We start from the raw sequence: 21,288 nt of genomic DNA, 5'->3' as shown, positions 1-21,288 counted from the left end.
CCTGAACACACCTAACAAACTCCACCCCATCTAAACCCCTTGCTCTAAGGAGATGCCAATCAATATTTGGGAAATTAAAATCTCCCATTACACCAACTCTTGTTATTATGACACCTTTCCAGGATCTGTTTCCCTATGTGCTCCTCAATATCCCTGTTACTACTGGGCGGCCTATAAAAAACACCCAGTAAAGTTATTGACCCCTTCCTGTTCCTAACCTCCACCCACAGAGACTCCGTAGGCAATCCCTCCATGGCGTCCATCTTTTCTGCAGCTGTCACACTTGTAGCACAGGCTGAAACTCTCTGGTTTGGCATTTTGCTGTTAGCGCTAGTACAGATCCATTCTAATTAACTAATTCAAGCTAAGATCTAAAAATAAATAAGATCTGTACTAGACTGTAGCTAATTAACCCATCAGGGCAACTTTTGCAATCACAACCGACAGTGTTTCCGACTCAAGGAAACCAGGTTGCAGACATTTCTCTGAAGTCTTGCATAACCTGGGGAGATTCAATACATAAAAAAAACAGTTCTCTTTCTCAGAGGAAGAAAATCAAGGAGCAATTTGTGTGGTGTGGCATTTGCTGCAATCTGTCAGCAGTCACCTGCAATTTCTGCAATCTATGCCCTTCTCTTCACGCACCCTCTCCTTCTTTGACCTATTATACACTCCCACTCTTCCCCGAAGAATCTGCTCCTGGATTCATCATCCCAAATGGCTTTCAGTCTATCCTTTTTTCTCTGTATTATCACTGATTTCATATTGCATATATCCCAATAACCTCCATTTCCGCTCCCCACTCATTGAAAGAGTACCCCAGCAGCTAAATGCTGGAGAACACAATCCCTACTCGTTGTAATTTATTCATTCATTGAGATACTGCATGGAATAAGCTCTTCTGGCTCTTTGAGCAATCCCCAATTTAATCCTAGCCTAAATCCTGGGACAACTTACAGTGACCAATTAACCTACAAACCGTCACTTCTTTGGACTGCAGGAGGAAGCCAGAGCACCCGGAGGAAACTCACGGTGAGAAGGTACAAACTCCTTACTGGTAGTGGTGGGAGATAAAGCCTGGTCACCTGCATCGTAAAGTGTTGTGCTAACCTCTACATGACCATGCCACCTGCACTGGGAGGTGTCTGGGCTGCCCCAATGTCTACTTTAAGCACAAAAGAAGCAACAAACTAGCACTAAATAGTCCTGGTTTTACCCAGACTGTTGACTGTATTTGTATTCTGGAGATCAGAGCACCATTTTGTGTCAGTATCAAAGGTTCATTTATTATCAAAGTACGTATCCAGAGACATCTGACATTCGTCTTCTCCAGACAGCCACCAAACAAGGAAAGAACATGAAAGTCATTCAGAGAGAAACATCAAACCCAGCCTCCACACAAAAAAGAACGGCATCCTGATCATCAGCCCCAAACACCCCTTCCCCTGCACAAAACCGAAGAATATTGGCCCCAAACCCCGCTGCCCCTGCACAAAATGGAACAAGAACATCAACCCCCAAACCCCCTATGCTCACGCAACAAAATGGAAAGAAATGGGTGATAAACACAGAATATAAAAACCACAAGTCTAAGGAAGTCCACAGTCCAATCCATAAAGCAGAACCATAATAACATCTTCCTTCATCCATGAAGACACCACATGAGCCAAGAAGCAGGCATGTGATGTTGAGGCTGTATAAGGCACTCGTGAGACCATACTTGGAGTACTGTGTGCGGTTTTGGGCTCCTTATTTTAGAAAGCATAAACTGCTATTGGGGAGAGTTCAGAGAAGTTTCATGAGAATGATTCCAGGAATGAAAGGGTCATTGTATGAAGAACGTCTGGCAGCTCTTGGGCTGTATTCCTAGAGTTCAGGAGAATGAGGGGGGGATCTCATTGAAACATTCCAAATGTTAAAAGGCCTGAACAGATTAGATATGGTGAAGTTATTTCCCATGGTAAGGGAGTCTAGGACAACGACGTCCATTTAGAACAGAGATGCGGAAAAATTACTTCAGTCAGAGCGTGGTAAATCTGTGGAATTTGTTGCCACGAGCGGATGTGGAGGCCAGGTCATTGGGTGCATTTAAGGCAGAGATAGATAGGTTCTTGATTAGCCAGGGCATCAAAGGGTATGGGGAGAAGGCAGGGGAGTGGGGATGACTGGAAGAATTGGATCAGCCCATGATTGAATGGCGGAGCAGACTCAATGGGCCGAATGCTGCTACATGTAATGGTCTTATGGCCTAGTCGCCTGCCACAGTGAGCCAGACGGTGATGGGCCACTCACAGACTCCTTCTCAGTAGCGATCAAAAGGCGGGAAGTCAGCACTGAGGTCTCGTTCATCTTTGCATTTACCTCAACGTCTCAATCTCAACACCACTTAAATCGGCAAAATAGAATCTAACATTGGCACATGCCCTGTCTCAAAGTTTCTTGGGCACAGTGAAATGCTGGATCAATCGATCTCTAGACTGAAAATCACAGGATCTAACCGTTCCAGAAACATTTAAGATGAAAGACAGATGGAAAAGAAGTAAAATAGACATTTTTGTGGACTATCTGGAAGATGTCAACCGTGGTATGCTGACACCATTTTGACCAGTATGGATGGAAATCTGCAGTGCATGCCTTACAATGTCATTCGATGCAAGCCTAATGCATGCAAGAGTGCGGCCTGCCCGCAGAAATACCCAAAATTTCCTGAATGAGCTGATTTTACCCAGGAACGGTGAGCATTTGTGTTCACACTTCTGCAACCTATGATCACGATCTTTTTTGTACAAATCTGAAGCCTGCCATCATAATAATGATAGTGACCTTCTATCTGCACAATACCTGTTGGGATGTTCCTTGTGCTTGACATCCAAGTACTTCAGGGTTGCTATAAAGGATTGGGCCTGGAATCCCCTTGCTGTCCCTGCCACCACAGGTGTGTGGCATATTGAATTGTCCGTTCCTATGGTGACAATATTGCTCCTCAGTGGTGTTCCCACATGGCCAGCCTTGTCCACTGCTTTAGCAACACAACGGACATGGAATCGACGGCTGAAGTAGATACTATCAAGGACCTAAAGCAAGAGATTAAAGGAAGAGTCATTAGTGTTCTCCTCAGCAGAACATTGCAAAGGCTGGAAACAAGAAATAAAAACAAAAGCAAAAAATTTTGCGAATACTCAGAAAGTCAAGCAGCACCTGAGTAGAGGGGAATGTTTCGGATTTATGATCTTGCTCCAGAGTATATTTCTGATAAAATACTGCCTTAAGTGTTGTTATTACTTTCCCTTTGTTGAGGCTGCCTATTTTAGCATTTGCTGTTTTAATTTCAGAAAAGCTTAGTTACCAAGATTAAATAAATCTCAACACGAAGGGCAAAATCCTAGCATGTTGGCAGCAAGGGAAGTATTTAATTTAAAAGGCATATATACTCCTGTACTGAGGAAAGGATGGAGGTACACAATAAATCTGAAACAACCAAACAAATTTTGCTTAAGTTTAATACAATCATCAATGCACAGTTCCTCCAGCAAAGATCACCATAACAATATTCAACCAGAGGGAAGTGGTTTTGTTTACTGAATCTGAATTTTCTTTTTGACTAATCTATTCAATTCTCAGATATTTAATTAATAGAAAAGTTATGTCATAGTTTGCAGATTCAGGAACCGTATTTAGATTGTAAAAATGCTGGTTATATTTGCTAATAATAAATATAACAAGCAAAATTGACAACACAATAAATGTAGTTGATATACAATTGATTAATTACATTAACTAAGAAAACTTGATAAGCACTAAGAAATGAATCCTGTCACCACCGAACCATCTCTTTCATCACGTTTTAACAGTCAAAACAGCATACACACTGTTAACAATCCCTTTGAATTTTTCATTTCCGAAGAGATTTAAACAGAATCAGGTATAAATCCAAAGAGACAAAACTCCAGAGTTTTCTACCTCCCTTTCCTAGTCCCTACAGATACAAGTTTGTCTGCCAATCAGGTGTTCCATTTTACATCAATCAGCTGTGACTGAGTGCACTCTACAAATGGCGCCAAAATGCCTGGGGCTAGACTGGTCAAAGTGCATCTATCCCTGTGCAGTACTTTCATAACCATACATCCGTTCAACTATCTTTATGCTTTAATTAACATTGCATTAATCATCTATGATGACAAGCTTGCCTACATATCTACTTGATTGGGCAGGGTATTCTTTTAATGCCCGATTTTACTTGAAGCATACTAATTTTGCAATGATTTCCTTTTAATCTGTGACTGGAAATTTAAATCTCTGTAACACTTCAATTTAAAAAAAAATTCTTTTCCATTCAAACTTAGTAGCTTCCCTGTGTCCACTTCAGCCCCAATCCAACAAACAGACAAAAAGTCTTCTGCATAAACTCTTCAATTCCATTCTAGCTTCTATCAATCTTTACTCCATTTTTGATGGCAATGAGGAAATGGAACTTCTAGGCTCAAATTTGGGTGTGGTACAAACCACTTAAAAGATGTAACTTTGTCATATACTCGTTAATTATATATAAAACCTACATCAAGAACAGCATGAATTGTTATTGCAGGATTTATCATAATTGGATCTAGAATATAATAGTTTTCAGAAAGCTTGAGAAAGGATATAATCCATGGCATCACTGGTCTGAATTACAACAGAGCGTTCGAGTTCACCTCACAATCACTGGTATGCTGGTTCTAGAATACAAAATACAAGTCTCCTTTCTTGAGTGGCTCCCTGTAACATGAGTGGAATTAACAGTCCTGTTGTAACCCAATTATTCTTGTATGGTATTCCACATCTCTACTCAAGTTAAAAAAGAAACCTCATTTAACACTAAATTTTCAAGTTGGCTCAGAGACTGTAATGGTTACAGTTTACAATGGAGTGATGAGAATTGCTTTCCCGTGTTATTGGGTGGCATGGTAGTGTAGCAGTGCAGGTGACCTGATTCAATTCCTGCCGCTGCCTGTAAGGAGTTTGTAATTACTCCTGGTGCTCCAGTTTCCTTACCCACAGTCCAAAGATGCACTGGTTGGTAGATTAACTGGTCACTGTAGCTTGATTAGGTTAGGATTAAACCAGGGGATCACTGGGCAGTGCGGCTCAAAGGGCTGGTAGAGCCTATTCCATGGTACCTCAGTAAACAAATAAAATTAGAAATGATGACCAACGTGCAGCATGAAACATGATACACAGTGGGAAATAAAAGTATGTTCAGACTATGCAGGAGTATCTCTTTTATTCAAACATGGCATTTTGGTGTCACTAAAAGACAGTATTTATTGCCCATCTTTAACTGTCTTTGAGGCAATGGTGGTGAGTTAATTGCAGGATTCTTTCCTAGCTTACATACAGCTGGGGCAATGCATCAGGGTGATGTCTGATTTGGAAGACAAATAGGAGGTGGGGATTTTCCCATCACACTACATCATTTTGTTCTGGAGTGGAGATTATGAGTTTGTGAGATGCTGTTTCAGAAGTCTTGGTGAGTTTGCAATGCTTCTGTTGATGACCTCTATGAACTTGTCCTTACTGGATTCAGTAGCAGGAGAGTTTGCTGGATTTTGTTTTAAATGCAATACTGTATTACATGAAAGTTCAGTAAATTTGCTTCTTACCACCTTACAGAAAATGAAATTCAGCAAATTGTTACTGTTTTTAATGCTGAGACAGCACACCTTGGCATGCAGTATGATGTCAAAGCAAGTGCATTTCTATTTCTTGATCATTGTTGACAGTCACATTCAGACTTGGGAGTTTCTTCATATTTTCTTTGTGGTGCTGCTTACATGGCTCCCCATTACCCAAGGCTGTGCATAAAATGACAAAGGAGTCATTTGAATTCCAAATCAACACATACAAAATGCTGGAGGAATTCGGCAGGAAAATAAACAGTCGACATTCTGGGTTGAGAAACTTCATTTCGGTCACTATGCAATCTAAAGTAATTTCCGCTTTCTCTCTCTGTAGCCACACCAGTCATTTCTGAACTTGTTTTCTAACTGCCCTCATCTGATTACTTTCCGATTCTCCTCTTTGTAACTACTTCCATTGACATATCACTCAAATCATCCCTGAAGCTTATTCCCATGGCAATCCTACAATCACTCATTCAGAAATATTTCTTTTACATTATCCATTCCTTGCCATTTTCTCTGCAATTTAAAGTCAAAATGTCTTCTCTTTACCAATGCTGACAAAAGGACTGTTTCCTACATTTTCTTTCAAATTTCCAGCATCTGCTGTTTTGCTTTCAGTTTCACATCAGCAAATAGTCACACTTGTCTCTCAGTGGAGGAAGAACTGTAGATGAGATTCCCCCACATGTGTAGAGTTAACAAGTAATGACTAATTTCCTTCTGTTTTCTGGTGTAAATCAGGAAATAGCCCATAATGGCATTTGAAATTTTCTCCAAGTACATTCCTGTATATTTTTTGTGCAATTAAATTGCATAAACTAAATTAACACCTTCAATAGGTATTTGAAAAGAGCATCGAAAAGCAAAAACCGACAAAGGCTGTAAATTCACCATGAACACTTACAATGATGGATATCCTTAGTGTGACAAACAACACTTGTGGAGAGGAGAACACAATATTTGAAATTGGTATAAATGTTCAACAGACAGAAAAAGTGAAAAAACAAGGGTGCATTCAGCTGCAGAGATGGGAAGGAAGAAGGCACAGGGAGTGCCTGTGTTAGGTTAGAGGCAGGAGCTACGTCCACACTAGACCGGATAAATCCATAACCGAAGCTTTTTCTCTTCGTTTTGACCCTTCGTCTACACTAAAATGGCATTTTCCTCCCCTGAAAACCACGCTTTTCTAAAACGCTCTCCAGAGTATGTAAATTTGAAAACTCCGATTGGGCAGAGTAGTGTGGACGGGGTAAATGGAGATCTTTAAAAATGCTGTTCGGAACTGATGGTGGCAGCAGCAGCACGGCATTTAATTGTTTTCTTGAACGCAAACCCCCTCACAACCTAACAATTTCAGAACAGACGGCAATGAGACTGAAGCCGGAAGAGTTAGAAATATACTCACCAAATACTTTGACCCATAACTTACTGAATAAATAAGTATACTCACTTTGCCCTGTTTTCTGTCCTTGCTTGTATGAAGATGGTTTACCTATTTATGCAAGTACTTCTCTGATAATAGATGTGTAACAGCCTAATGTAACATTGTATGGAAATACAAGATAACACTGATGCAGACATGTTTTATACATTTAACAAGGGGCTTTATTAATGCAACAGTGTTTGTCAGTTTTTCAATGTTCGTCGCCAGCCGGGTCAATCTGTCCGTGAACTCCCTGTCAGTTGCCGCCGTACGCTCCAGTATTTGTTTTTTTAAAAGTTTTAAGTCTTCATGCGCGAGAGCCAACAGCTGTCTGTCATTTGGCAATTTCCTTTTAAGTTTTTCTAGTCTGTAACTGCACAAACGCGCACTTTCACAACGAGATTCGACACCAAACATGTTGCCTGTTTTCTGTAGATGTGTCCTGCACATGCCCAGTAGGAGGAGATTCGCCGAAATCTCCGTTTTAATGTGGACAGAGGTATTTTCAAAAACGCCTGGTGTGGACGCCTATCGTTTTTATGCGAAACTGGTGTTTTCAAAATTATCTGGTCTAGTGTGGACATAGCCTGAGACTGTCTATTTGATGAAACACTCTCAGTGCCATTCAAGTGAGGGTGTTGAATGCATGCTGATCTCAGAGTTACACTTTTTTCCCTTTGTCTTATAAATCTCCTCAACAAATCAACATTTTTCACTCCTCTTAGATGGCTTCCGCATTTCTATCACTAGTGCTACCCTGGTTTCTACTCTGTCCCCTTGTTCTCCGTACCCCTCGACTATCTTCACAGCTTCCATATTGGTGTTCTCATTTTTCTAGTCCTGATTAAAGATCACCAGGTCAACAACCTGAAGCATCAACTCGGGTTCTCTCGCCACAGATGTCGGCTGAAATGCTAAGCATCTCCAGTATTTCCTGTCTTTTTTCATTGTAAAAATACTCCTAACATTTTTAAGCAACACAAAATGCTGGAGGAACTCAGCAGGCCAGGCAGCATCTATGGAAAAGAGTAAACAGTCGACATTTCAGGCCGAGATCCTTTATCAAGGCTGGGTCCACCCTTGCATTTTTAAGAATGGCTATGGGGCAGTTTAATAAGATAAATATTTTAATCAGCATTTCCAGGTTTTGAGTTTACAATAAGCCAGCTCATTTAAGTCCATATATTACATCATTTAAAAGTCTCATTGGTGTACCTTTCAGTCTCTTTTAATCTTTTTATTAGTATTAAAAATATTATGAACAAAATACAATTAAAATATTAATAATGGATTACAAACATATAAACTCCCATTACACATGAAGGAATACATAAACAATGAATACAGTATAAGTAAGCTTTCCCAAACATAAACCATATAGTATATATATGAACAAGGTAAGTCTAGATATTCCATAATATATAATATAAAAAAAAGAGAAAAAAAATCTATATATGAAAGTTAACTAATCTACTAATCTAATATCTAAGAAAAAAAAACAAAAGAGGAAGAAAAAACTAAAAAAAACTAAAAAAAAAAAGAGAAGAAAAAAAAGGGCTGTTCATAGTATCTCACAAGCATACATAAACATCAATGTCGTCAACCCCGATCCTCTCAACATACATACGATTAAGGCTGAGAAAACCAATAAGCCTTGCACAGGGCCATTACATCATATGAAAATATTGAATAAATGGTCTCCATATCTTTTCAAATTTAATAGAAGTATCAAATACAGCACTTCTAATTTTTTCTAAATTTAGACATAACATAGTTTGAGAAAGCCAATGAAATACCGTGGGAGGATTAATTTCCTTCCAATTCAACAAAATAGATCTTCTAGCCATCAAAGTGAGAAAAGCAATCATTCGACAGGCGGAAGGAGATAAGTGAAGTGAGCCCATCATCGGTAAACCAAAAATTGCGGTAATAGGATGGGGTTGTAAATCAATGTTCAGTACCGCTGAAATAATATCAAAAATATCTTTCCAATATTTTTCCAAAATCGGACATGACCAAAACATATGAGTTAAAGACGCGATTTCTGATTGACATCTGTCACAAATAGGGTTTATATGAGAATAAAAATGAGCTAATTTATCCTTGGACATATGGGCCCTATGCACAACCTTAAATTGTATTAATGAATGTTTGGCACATATAGATGATGTATTAACTAATTGAAGAATTCTATCCCAATTCCCAATAGAAATAATAAGATTAAGCTCTCTTTCCCAATCATTTTTGGTCTTATCAAAGGGCACTGAACGTATCTTCATAATTATATTATAAAGTTTTGATATAAGCCCTTTTTGAAAAGGGTTTAATTCAAACAAACTCTCCAAAATATCTGAAGACACAAAATTTGGGAATGAAGGAAGTACCGTACTTAAAAAATGCCTAACCTGTAAGTATCTAAAATAATGAAATCTAGGCAAATTATATTTATTTGCTAATTGCTCAAAAGACATAAAACAGTTGTCCAAAAATAAGTCAGAAAATCTTAATAATCCCTTAGTTTTCCAAGCCAAAAAAGCTTGATCTATAATTGAGGGGTGGAAAAAACAATTAGATACAATAGGACTATTTAACACCAATTGAGTCAACCCGAAAAATTTCCGAAATTGAAACCATATACGTAAGGTATATTTAACTATCGGGTTGTCGATTCGATTCGGCAATTTAGAAAGAGCAAAAGGGAGAGATGTCCCTAAAATAGAACCCAGAGCATAAGCAGATACCGATTTAGTTTCCAAACTCACCCAATGAGGGCCAAAAGGACCATCCCATTCTTTCAACCAACATATCAAATATCTAATATTAACTGCCCAATAGTAAAATCTGAAATTGGGTAATGCCAACCCACCATCCTTCCTTGTCTTCTGTAAGTATATTTTACCTAACCTGGGATTTTTATTCTGCCATATATATGAGGAAATTTTTGAATCAACATTAGTAAAAAAGGATTTCGGAATAAAAATTGGTACCGCTTGAAAAATATATAAAAATTTAGGTAAAATAACCATCTTAATAGCATTAATCCTACCTATCAGAGACAAAGATAATGGTGACCACTTAGTAAACAAGCCTTTAATCTGATCAATTAAGGGTAAAAAATTAAACCTAAATAATTCTTTATGGTTTTTTGTAATTTTAATCCCTAAGTAAGTAAAAGAGTCTTTAACTAATTTAAACGGTAAAATACCATAGTTTGGGACCTGTCTATTCAAAGGAAACAATTCACTCTTATTAAGATTTAACTTATACCCAGAAAACTCACTAAATTGAGCCAACAATGATAAGACTGCTGGAATAGATTTCTCAGGGTTAGAGATGAATAATAATAAATCATCTGCGTATAAAGATACCTTATGAATATCTGTTCCACGATTAATACCCAAAATATCCTGTGATTCTCTGATGGCAATTGCCAAAGGTTCTAAAGCGATGTTAAATAGTAATGGACTAAGAGGACAACCTTGTCTAGTGCCCCGAAATAAACGAAAAAATGGAGATCTTTGATTATTAGTAAACACCGAGGCTACTGGAGTTTGATATATCAGTTTAATCCAAGAAATAAAGATCGGACTGAAATTAAACTTCTCCAGCACATAAAATAAGTAAGGCCATTCAACTCTATCAAATGCTTTCTCCGCATCTAATGAAATAACACATTCTGAAGTATTGTGTGAAGGAGTATAAACAATATTCAATAATCTCCTAACATTGAAAAAGGAATAGCGATTTTTAATAAAACCGGTTTGGTCTTCCGAAATAATTTGGGGCAGTACCTTCTCCAGCCTGGAAGCCAGTAACTTGGAAAAAATCTTAGAATCCCCATTCAATAAAGATATTGGTCTATAAGATGCACAATCAGTAGGGTCTTTATCTTTCTTCAGTATTAAGGAAATGGAAGCTCTATAAAAAGATTGAGGCAAATTCCCCAATCTAATTGCTTCTTCAAAAACCTTGCATAGCCAAGGAGATAGAGTAGCAGAAAAACATTTAAAAAATTCTACTGTGTACCCATCTGGACCTGGTGCTTTCCCAAAATTCATTGAGGAAATGACCCCTTTAATTTCCGCATCCGTAAACGGAGTATCTATTACTGAAAGATCATCAGATGATAGTTTTGGAAAATTCAATTTCCCGAGAAAATCACACATGGTATTATGATCCTGAGAGAATTCAGATTGATACAGAGAGGTATAAAAGTCTTGAAAAGACTTATTTATCTCATCATGGTTAACTGTCAAATCCCCGTTCTGCTGACGAACCATAGTGATTTGACGTTTAACTGAAACATTCTTCAGCTGACTAGCTAACAGTTTTCCCGATTTATCACTATGTATATAAAAATCAGATCTGGTTTTCATTAATTGATTTTCAATCGGAGATGTGAGTAATAAACTATGTTCCATTTGAAGTTCAACCCTTTGTAAAGCTCCTTGCTAGGAGTAGTCGAATATTTCTTGTCAATCTCTTTAATTTTATCAACCAATAAAAGAGTTTCCCTCTTAATGCGTTTTCTCAGACCAGCAGAATAAGAGATAATCTGTCCACGTATATACGCTTTAAAAGTGTCCCAAAGTATTCCGCAAGAGATATCCTCCGTGGAATTAGTTGAAAAGAAGAAATCGATCTGTTCCTTCATAAATTTAATAAAGTCCGGCTCTTGCAATAAAGTAGAGTCAAATCGCCATTGTCTAGCACTTAAAGCTGTATCCGTAAAATTAATAGTAAGTTTTAATGGAGCATGGTCGGAAATAGCTATAATATCATAATTACAACCAATTACCGATGGAATAAAACAAGAGTCAATAAAAAAATAATCAATTCTCGAATAGGAGTGATAAACATGTGAGAAAAAAGAAAACTCTTTGTCATTAGGATGACGAAATCTCCAAATATCAAAAACTCCATTATCAGTCAAAAAGGAGTTAATACAAGTGGCCGACTTATTGGGTAGAGTCTGAATAGGTGTAGATTTGTCCATCAAAGGAATTAGACAACAATTAAAGTCACCACCCATTATTAACTTATATTCATTTAAATTAGGTAAAGAAGTAAATAAGGACTTAAAGAAATCAGGACAATCAACATTTGGGGCATAAACATTAACCATAGCAACCTTTTTATTACCGAGTAAACCCGTAATTAACAAAAATCTACCATTCAGATCCGAAAGGATATCATGTTGAACAAATGTAATAGAGGAGTCAATAAAAATTGAAACTCCCTTAACTTTGGCATTCGAATTCGAATGATACTGTTGACCCCGCCAAGACCTAAAAAAGTGATATTTGTCCTCCTTCCTCACATGAGTTTCTTGTACAAAAATGATATGAGCATTAAGTCTTTGGAATACTTTGAAAATCTTCTTTCGTTTAATCGGATGGTTTAATCCATTAGTATTCCAAGACACAAAGTTAATGGTTTGAGCCATGTTTCTAAAGTCATCCCTTTGGTATATAAAGGGTTAACCATGTTATAAACTCATGCACCCGGAAGAGGAACAAAAATAAAGAGCGGACCCGGAAGTGACGACATCGTAGACATATTTGTAGTTCAAGAACAGCCCAAGTAAAAAAACTAAAACAAATTGATAAGAGAAAAATTAAAAAGGAAAACAAACCAACCCCCACCCCCACATGAAAAAGAAAAAAAGCCAAAATATGGCTAGAAAAAAGAAAAAATGAGACTAACTCTACCCCCATATCAGCGGCAGACCACTCCGTGTTTAAAGAATATATATTAAAAAAAACCACCCGAACTTTAAGAATTATGATCGCAGTACTAAAAACTACGCTTCTTAATATGCTGAGTTGTAAAGAAAAAGTGAGTATAATCACTAAAAGTTTATAAATCGGGTTATAACCCAAACAAATCAAGAAGTATTTAAACTATGATAAGCGATGCATTATAGGAAGAAGACGAAAAAAAAGAAACAATAACGCCATCTTAAACAAAACCAATACTTTGCAAAAAACCATTATCTTGATATTAAACAAAAAATTCACTTCGAAAGGTTAAAAATATACCTTCAAGGGAACAAAAATAATAGACAAGAATATAGTATAGTAGTTAAAGTGTATAAGACAAAGTGATTAATATAACGAAAACACACTTTAACTTAAATATGAAGTATAGGATAAACCTACACCAATAACCAGAGACTAACCCTGGTTTAAGGAATCGAAAACCATCTTTCACGATCAGAATCACTCATTTAATGGAGAGTAGTAACTGTATCAGTAGGGAAGTTCTCCTCCAAATACTTTTTCGCTTCAAAGGTAGACAGGAATACTTTACGCGGAGCATTCGGGGGGGGAAATCCTGAGCTTCGCCGGGTATAAGAGCGCAGGTTTTAGATTTTTCTCATAACATTCAGACATCAGAGGTTTAAAAAGCAGCCATTTCTTCATAACTTCTGGGCTAAAATCTTGCACCAAACGAAAACAATACTCATGAAATTTAATCATCCCGGCCCTTCGAGCTTCACGAATGAGTTGTTCTTTGTCGTGTACGTAATGAAATCGGACGATTACCACCGGGGGCTTATCTGAAACCGTCGGTGAACAACTCCAAATTCTATGTGCTCGGTCAAGTACTGGGGGGTTTTCTGGAAAAACCGACAGAAACACATCTTTTAGAAATTGAGCAAAGTATTTTGAAGGATCGCCTTTTTCTATGCCGTCTGGGAGACCAAGTATGCGTAGGTTCTGTCTTCTGGACCGATTCTCCAAATCGACACTCTTGGCTTTAAGTGTCTCCACCAGTTTAATGGTCGAAATTAAATCCTGTTGCAATTTTTCAATTGTCAAATCTCGTTTCCGCGCTTCATGTTGCAGAGACGCGAGAAGCGCTTGCTGCTGGTTAATTACTGAATCCGTCTTAACCATATAATCTTGAAAAGCCTTTATATCTTGTTGAAAAGCCTGATGTTGTTCCTCAAATTTTTTATCCAAAACCTCCATAAGCAGTTCATAAGTTAACTCAGTGCGTTGCGGTTGAGCTAGCTTCTTTCCATTACCGTTCGGGTTTCGCCCCGGTTCTCGTCCTTTGGATCTAAGAGCCATTTCTGTTTGCATATCTTCCAAAATTCACAATAAAATCTTAATGATAAGCCCGAGAAAGTAGCAAAAATCTTTTGGTGTAGGTAACAATAAGTTGAATAAGGGTGATCAAAGGTTAAAAAAAAGTAAAGGTTATGGAGCGGATCTGAAACAGTACTCACTCCATGAGCGTCTCCCGCTGACCTCTCCCATTCAGTCTCTTAGCAAGCATTTAATGAGTAATCTTTTTAAAAGGTGCCTTTCTAGGGCCTGCTCCCTCCAAGGAATAAGACCAGTTTAAAAAGTCTTCTTGAATAGTACAACCACAAGAATCTGACACCTTTTTGAAAACTCCTTTTCAGCAAGGGAGGCCTGATCTGGGCAACTGAAACTTAAGTTAGTGCTAAAAGCTTTGGAACATATGAATGCAAGTGGTTTGGGGTACAAGTCATATTTAAAGTTTCCTTTTCCATTGCATATTTGGCATTACTAGTGGAACAAGCAGAAACTCCAATCCTAATTTATTGATCAGAATTTAATCCAAAGAAAAATTAATTTTGGAAAATTATTCCAAAAATCACCGTATGCACAAAATACTGAATTTTTAAGACTGAGATTGTGGCCAAGTCTGTAAAAGGGTGATTTTGATTGATTCAAGTAAAGGAAACAAGCCTGGGTATTAAATGGAGAAATATCGCATTTTAAGTATTTATCACAATAACTAACACACTCAAAAATATTGCAGACATTTTTCCAATGTAGATATTCCAGTACAAACATTATAGGAAACAGTGTTGTGTCTATATAATAAAACAAACTTAGCACTAAAATTTGTCTGCTTTGTCAACAGCGCACTTTGGGGATAATTAATGAAATTACTTTCTAAACCAGGGAGCCTTATAAAATCTAATTTTAGGAAAGGGGTGAAGAAAGTTAGGATTTCAGGTATCACTTCATTTTGCTCCTGAAATTTCATCTCTTTCTCTCTATACTATGGGCATCATAGTAATATTGGAGCAGTCAGGTTGATGGACATCTTGGTGATGTTGGAACAGTCTTCTTGGTTATTGGAACAGTTAATAGGTTAACTCCTCCACTGAAATGTACAGGTCTGTTCAGGGAAGTCCAGGCAAAGGCTACTGCTAGCGAACATACCAGCTGTGGGACTTTTGTAGTGCCCACTCAGACCCATCATGGTGTCAAATGGGAGAGTATGAACTGGATTTCACTGTTAAAGGTCTGATAACACCAGACTACAAAGATTTCTCTTCCTGAATACTTTTGGGTGTATCTTAGGGATTTTGGGTTGCTGATCATGAAAATCAACATGTAATTTCCCTAATACGCACCGTTCTTTTGAAATTGTCTATATATGTCATTTCAAACCATAATTCCAGTCAAATAAAAAATTGCCCACAATGTAAGCTGAAAAGCTTTCTATCTTGTCCAGGAATGCCTGGGAAGCTGCATTGTAGCACAGGCTTTAATATGTGAGAGGGAGCGAGAGGGAGCGCACGTGCACATATGCATCTGAGTACATTTCTTTGACACTTGTAGTTTTGGTTTCCCTTGAATTGTTATAATTTTAACATTCTTATTTTTTGTTTGGTCCTGAAAATTTGTCAAAGTTTTCTTCCAAGTATTCAATTTTAAATGACAGGTTTGCGAGCCAGCAAGCCAGAACAATAGAAGTACCTCACCACTGTCAATATCGCTCACCGTTTTCCTCAGCTATCTGCACTGGGTAAGTCTTGCACTGCGCTGAGCTAGACCATAGCAGTGGGTTGGGAACCAGGTTCCCAGTGGAAGTGCACCAAGGACCACAATGGATGCAGCAGCAAGTTGAAGAATTTGCCTCACCCTGTTGCAGAAGGAACTTCTGCAAAAAATTCTCGTGAAGCTCAATCATTTTTTACCTTTGAAGAATTACTTTGTATTTAATGCAAGTGGACTTTGGCAACAACATCACTAGAATTCCAAATCAGAACCCGGAAGGCCCTAGCTTTCAACTATGACAACGTTCACTTGTTTTTTCTACCTTCTGAGGCTACATCCACACTAGACCGGATAATTTTGAAAACGCTGGTTTCGTGTAAAAACGATAGGCGTCCACCACACTATCCATTTTTGAAAATATCTCTGTTCACATTGAAATGGAGATTTCGGCGAATCTCCTCCTACTGCACATGCGCAGGACACATCTACCGAAAACAAGCAACATGTTTGGTGTTGAATCTTGCTGGGAAAGTGCACATTTGTGCAGTTACAGACTAGAAAAACTTAAAACGACAGACAGCTGTTGGCTTTCACACAGGAAGACTTAAAACTAAAAAAGAACAAATAGTGGAGCGTACGGCGGCAACCGACAGGGAGTTCACGAACAGATTGACCCGGCTGACGATGAACATTGAAAAACTGACGAACTCTGTTGCATTAATAAAGCCTCTTGTTAAATGTATAAAACACGTCTGCATCAGTGTTATCTTGTATTTCCATACAATGTTACATTAGGCTGTTACACGTCTATTGTCAGAGAAGTACTTGCATAAATAGGTAAACCACCTTCATACGAGCAAGGACAGAAAACAGGGCAAAGTGAGTACAGTATACTTATTTATTCAGTAAGTTATGGGTCAAAGTATTTGGTGAGTACATTTCTAACTCCTCTGGCTTCAGTCTCTTTGCCATCTGTTCTGAAATTGTTAGGTTGCGTTCAAGAAAACAATGAAATGCCGCGCTGCTGTCTGATAGCATTTTCAAAAGTTTCCGGTTACCCCGTCCACACTGATCTGCCCGAGCAGCGTTTTCAAAAATACCCACCCTGGAAAGCGTTTCTGAAAAGCTCCAGTTTCGGAGGACGAAAACGCCGTTTTAGTGTGGACGGAGGGTAAAAACAAAGAGAAAAAGCTTTGGTTACGGATTTATCCGGCGTAGTGTGGATGTAGTGATCATTATTTTGGGGGTGGGTGGAGCTTACAAATAACGAGAAGAGAATGGACTGCAGATTATGCAACTTTAGTCTTTACACTTAACAGGCTTTACCAAAGAAATCAACAGCGAATTGCAGTTGGAGAGGACGAGTGGTAAAAAAAGATTGTTGCCTTACACAGGTCACCACAGACCGAGAAATACTCTTTAATTTCAAAAAGTGCAGACTCAGTTGTCGTATGAAAGCAAACTTTCTGATATAGAAATTAATTCTGCACAAGTGAAGATAAAACAGGGACTGCAATCATTTGACATCAGCATTTTGAGGGTTATGAGTCTTTGGAATTCTTCTTCTCAAAGGGCAGTAAATGATGACTCTAAATACATTTAAGGTAGAGGCAGATAGATTCTTGACAAGCACAGGGAGTACAAGATGACCATGCATAGACAGGCTTGAGAAGCTGAAGTTATAATCATTCCAGTCATATCCTATTGAATGGTGGAACAGCCTTCATGTGATAAGCCTGCTCCTCTGCCTGCAGAGTCCCAAGGGAGGCAATTCATATATGAGGAAAAAATTTTAGAAACAATATAGCCCACACACAAAGAAGTCAATCAGCAGATTAAATTCCTTTGCTCTTTGTAGAGAAATGTTGTGATGCTTGACAGGATGCCCAGCCTTTGTGTTCATTATTGGATCATTGAGGTTATAGCACCACCTATGGGAGAAATAAGGAAAGAAGGCAGGACATGTCAAGGCCTGACACCTACAGGATTTTCTGTATCTATTTTCAAAGCTTTGTGCTTGAAATATGATTGTTTTTCAATTTCAATGAATTTGAATTAAAACTCTATAATCCTCAAAACTTATTTTAATGATACCATTTGGATTAATGCCAGACTTTTTTTTTCTTACAAGGTGGAAATATTGTAGGTTGCTGATGAATTTTAACTTTCCCTCTCTCTCTGTCCACTTCTATGCATGAAGTTTCTTACTGTGATGAGGAGTGGGAAGGCACCATACTTCAGCCAATTCTGAAGTTGTGCCTTAAAGAAGAGGGAGAACGTACCAGGAATAAAACTTAAAAAGGAACCTGCAAGCCCCACAGAACAAGACCAGAGTAATTATGAACACCATCATGCCCAAGCTCCCTTCAGCTTCACATGGTGTCCTGCAAAGATCACAACTGCATAACACACTTAATATGGGAGCACCTGAACTGCAGGGACACCAGAGCAGTGAGGGAGGAAGTTTGAACCTCTGCCAGAAAGTCAAGGTTCAACAGAACTGCACTGGATGCCGAGTGCATTCGTTGTCAAAACATTCCGGCCCTACACCCCACAAAGGAAGTAGGTACCCTGGAGGAGCATGGTGGCAACCTGTTCAATCCTGGCAACCCTACTGCTAACCTCAGTCATCACTGAAGCCCATCAGCTCAAGCACAGCTGCAGCAGAAATTTCCTTCCCATTTCTCTGTTTTCAGGGAGGCTCTTGGCTGGAGCCATGGTGAGGAAGATGGGTACTTGGGGGGGGGGGGGGGGGGGGGGAGGTGCAGAGAGGGAAAAACACACAAAATCTAGCAGAGTGTGATGAATGTTGCGGTGGATAGGAGGTGGAATCATACACCAGTGGGCTAATGGGTTTTCTGGCTGGATGGCAGCAGATAGTCGGATGGGGAAAGTTCAGTGATAGGGTGGTGGCAGGCCTGGAGAGATAAGTGTAGTGTACTATATTTGGGAGTGGGGTTAAGGTGAAGAGCTTGAGGACATAGATGAGTCGAGGAGCTGGTCATTGACTTTGCAAAGTAGGGCAGTGCATATGCATCTGTCTACATCAATGGTGCTGAGATTGAGAGAGTCGAGATCCTCAGGTTCCTAGCAGTGAACATCACCAATTGCCTGTCCCCATCCTACAACATAAACACTATAGTTAATAAAGCTCACAAGTCCTTCTAATTCCTTAGGAAGCTGAAGAAATTTGGTATGTCCCTGTTGAACCTCACCATGTTTATCAATGTATCACAGAAAACGTCCCATCCAGAATCGAAATGGTTTGGTATGGAAACTGCTCTACTGGTAACCACAGAAAAATTGCAGAGTTGTGGACACAGCTCAGCACAGCGTGGAAACCAGCCTCCCCACCCTGGACTCTGTCTAGAGTTCTTGCTGCTGCACTAAACCAGCCAACATTACCAAAGACACCACCAATCCCAGACATTTTCTCTTCTCTCCCATTGGGCAGGCGATACAAAAGTCTGAAATCATATTGTACCAGGCACATGGACAGCATCTACACCACTGTTGCAAGACAACCGAACGGTTTCCTAATACGATAACATAGACTCTTAACCTCACAACCTACCTCATTATTATTTTGTACCCATTTGTCTTCTGAGTCCTGGAAGAAGGGTCTTGACCCGAAATGCCAACTGTTTAATACATTGCCAGAGATGTTGCCTGACCTGCTGAGTTCCTCCAGCATTTCGAGTGTGTTGCTCTCGATTTCTGAGATCTGTAGAATCACTTGTGTTTACGATTTGCTGCACTTTCTGTGGCTGTTACGCTTTGTTCTACATTCTTTTATTTTTTGACCTTGTACTACCTCAATGTAATGACTTGATCTGTATGAGCAGTATGCAAGACAAACCAATTCCAGTATTTCTTGACTTACTTAACTAGAGTCTCAGACTGTTGTGGTGCTGCAAGGAACAAGCTGCCAGGAGTCCACGAATGCTGGCTCCCATGGCAACATGGACCAGGTTTCTCTGCCACACTCCAAAAAGAGCGAGGCCAAGAGACATACACAAAATAGCCTGGAAAAACTCGATTTTCCATTGCATAATATAGTAAGTGACTATTATGTGATTGAATTATTTATGTTTGTTTTATGGCAGGAGAAATAACAACTAGTAAAAGTCTTTCACAAAATAATAAGCCATGATAAAGAATTTTTAATTCTAACATTTAGAAACAGGCGATAAGCAGCCTGGTCTACATTTGTTAATCAATCTTTTAAACTGGCTTTTTTTTTACCATTTCTTTCTGCCCTCAAGGAAACTACTTAATTGCCAGTTCTGTAATTTCCACTTCAATCATTTCATTTTTATCCAAGCGGTGGCATAAATTAAATTTTGCACTGCTGAAAGAACAATTACTTCAAGCCTCCTGGCGATTGTCTGGGCTTTCAGCTGAAGTGAGTTTGCTGCTGGTTCTTTGATTCTCTGTACTTACCACATGGTTGGTACTGGTGAAAGGAGTATTGTCTGTGACAGTCTCAAAGGGGGACCTGGCTCCACTTGTATCTGTGGGTGCAGCCACTTCCCAGCTGAAGCGGATGGTAGACTGGTTAATTCCTGCCTCGTCACAGCGCTCCTTCATAACTGAGTACTTTGGGAATCGTGAGTCACAGGGTGTTACACACACCAGTGGATAGCCAGGAGATGGAGCCTTTTTGGTTCCTTCCTTTGTTACCTCTTCAACGTGGTCATAATCGGCTAAAGACACCACCTACAGTAATATAAACAATAAATGGTCAAGATCAAGAAAAATGTATTTCTGTTTTGCACTTCAGAGCATATGGAACTAGGTTGTATTCCAATTTCATTCCAACATTCATCCCTTTGAATATTCAGACTTGCCTCCATTCATTCAGATTCCACTTAGCATAAAAGAAAGTTAAAATCATGGATGTTATTTTGCTAATATCCACAAGCCCAATACCTCTCTTTGGTGTTGAGGGGTGCAGTGTTGTTACTGAATACCCTTAGTGAACAAAGCTTCCCAAAAGCTCTTAGACCTTGCTTCCATATATACCGGCTGTGTGCATATACACCTGCTTCTTCATTTGGTGTCTCACAGCCAATGGAAATTGCATTAAACTATATCCTTTTGCTAGTCTCCAAGGCATCTTCATGGAACATGCAGAAACACAGCAGAAACGAGTCATGCTTCAGCATCTGGTCTTCCAATGGAGGCTCAGAGAAATACATGCAGACATCACCTGCACCCAGGAGTATAGCTTTCTCAGTCTCAACTTCTCTGCCTGTATGACTGGTTTGATATGGAAGCAGGTAATTTCTCCTGGTGGGAGAATGGAATGTGCTGCTAGAAACAGAGGAGGATGTCCGTGGAGCATAATTCTGGTGAATGCATCAGACTGATTGGGCCAGAGGTGCTGCTTCTGTTCTGGATATTTGATGCAATCCAAGCATTGATGACTACA

General features: G+C 39.0%; 1 protein-coding gene and 1 long non-coding RNA gene across 4 annotated transcripts in view; one reads left to right on the top strand and one right to left on the bottom strand.

Moving 5' to 3' along the window:
• fras1 (Fraser extracellular matrix complex subunit 1) overlaps positions 1–21,288 on the bottom strand; it is a 518,421-nt gene that overhangs the window by 30,479 nt on the left and 466,654 nt on the right. For 2 of the 3 annotated variants that reach the window (XM_073065197.1, XM_073065198.1), the window contains exons 61-62: positions 20,298–20,573; positions 2,842–3,074 (exon numbers count right to left, since the gene is read on the bottom strand). In XM_073065197.1, coding sequence (XP_072921298.1) covers positions 2,842–3,074; positions 20,298–20,573 — 509 coding nt within the window. Of the gene's footprint in view, positions 1–2,841; positions 3,075–16,107; positions 17,786–20,297; positions 20,574–21,288 lie in introns of those variants that run through there. The other variant, XM_073065199.1, reaches the window with a different exon arrangement.
• The window catches only part of LOC140738095 (uncharacterized), a 90,191-nt gene that overhangs the window by 33,066 nt on the left and 35,837 nt on the right, over positions 1–21,288 (top strand). The window lies entirely within an intron of this gene.

The sequence above is a fragment of the Hemitrygon akajei genome, chromosome 13 (genome assembly GCF_048418815.1).
Source record: "Hemitrygon akajei chromosome 13, sHemAka1.3, whole genome shotgun sequence".
Taxonomy (NCBI): Eukaryota; Metazoa; Chordata; class Chondrichthyes; order Myliobatiformes; family Dasyatidae; genus Hemitrygon; species Hemitrygon akajei.
This window is presented reverse-complemented; position numbering and strand designations above follow the sequence as displayed.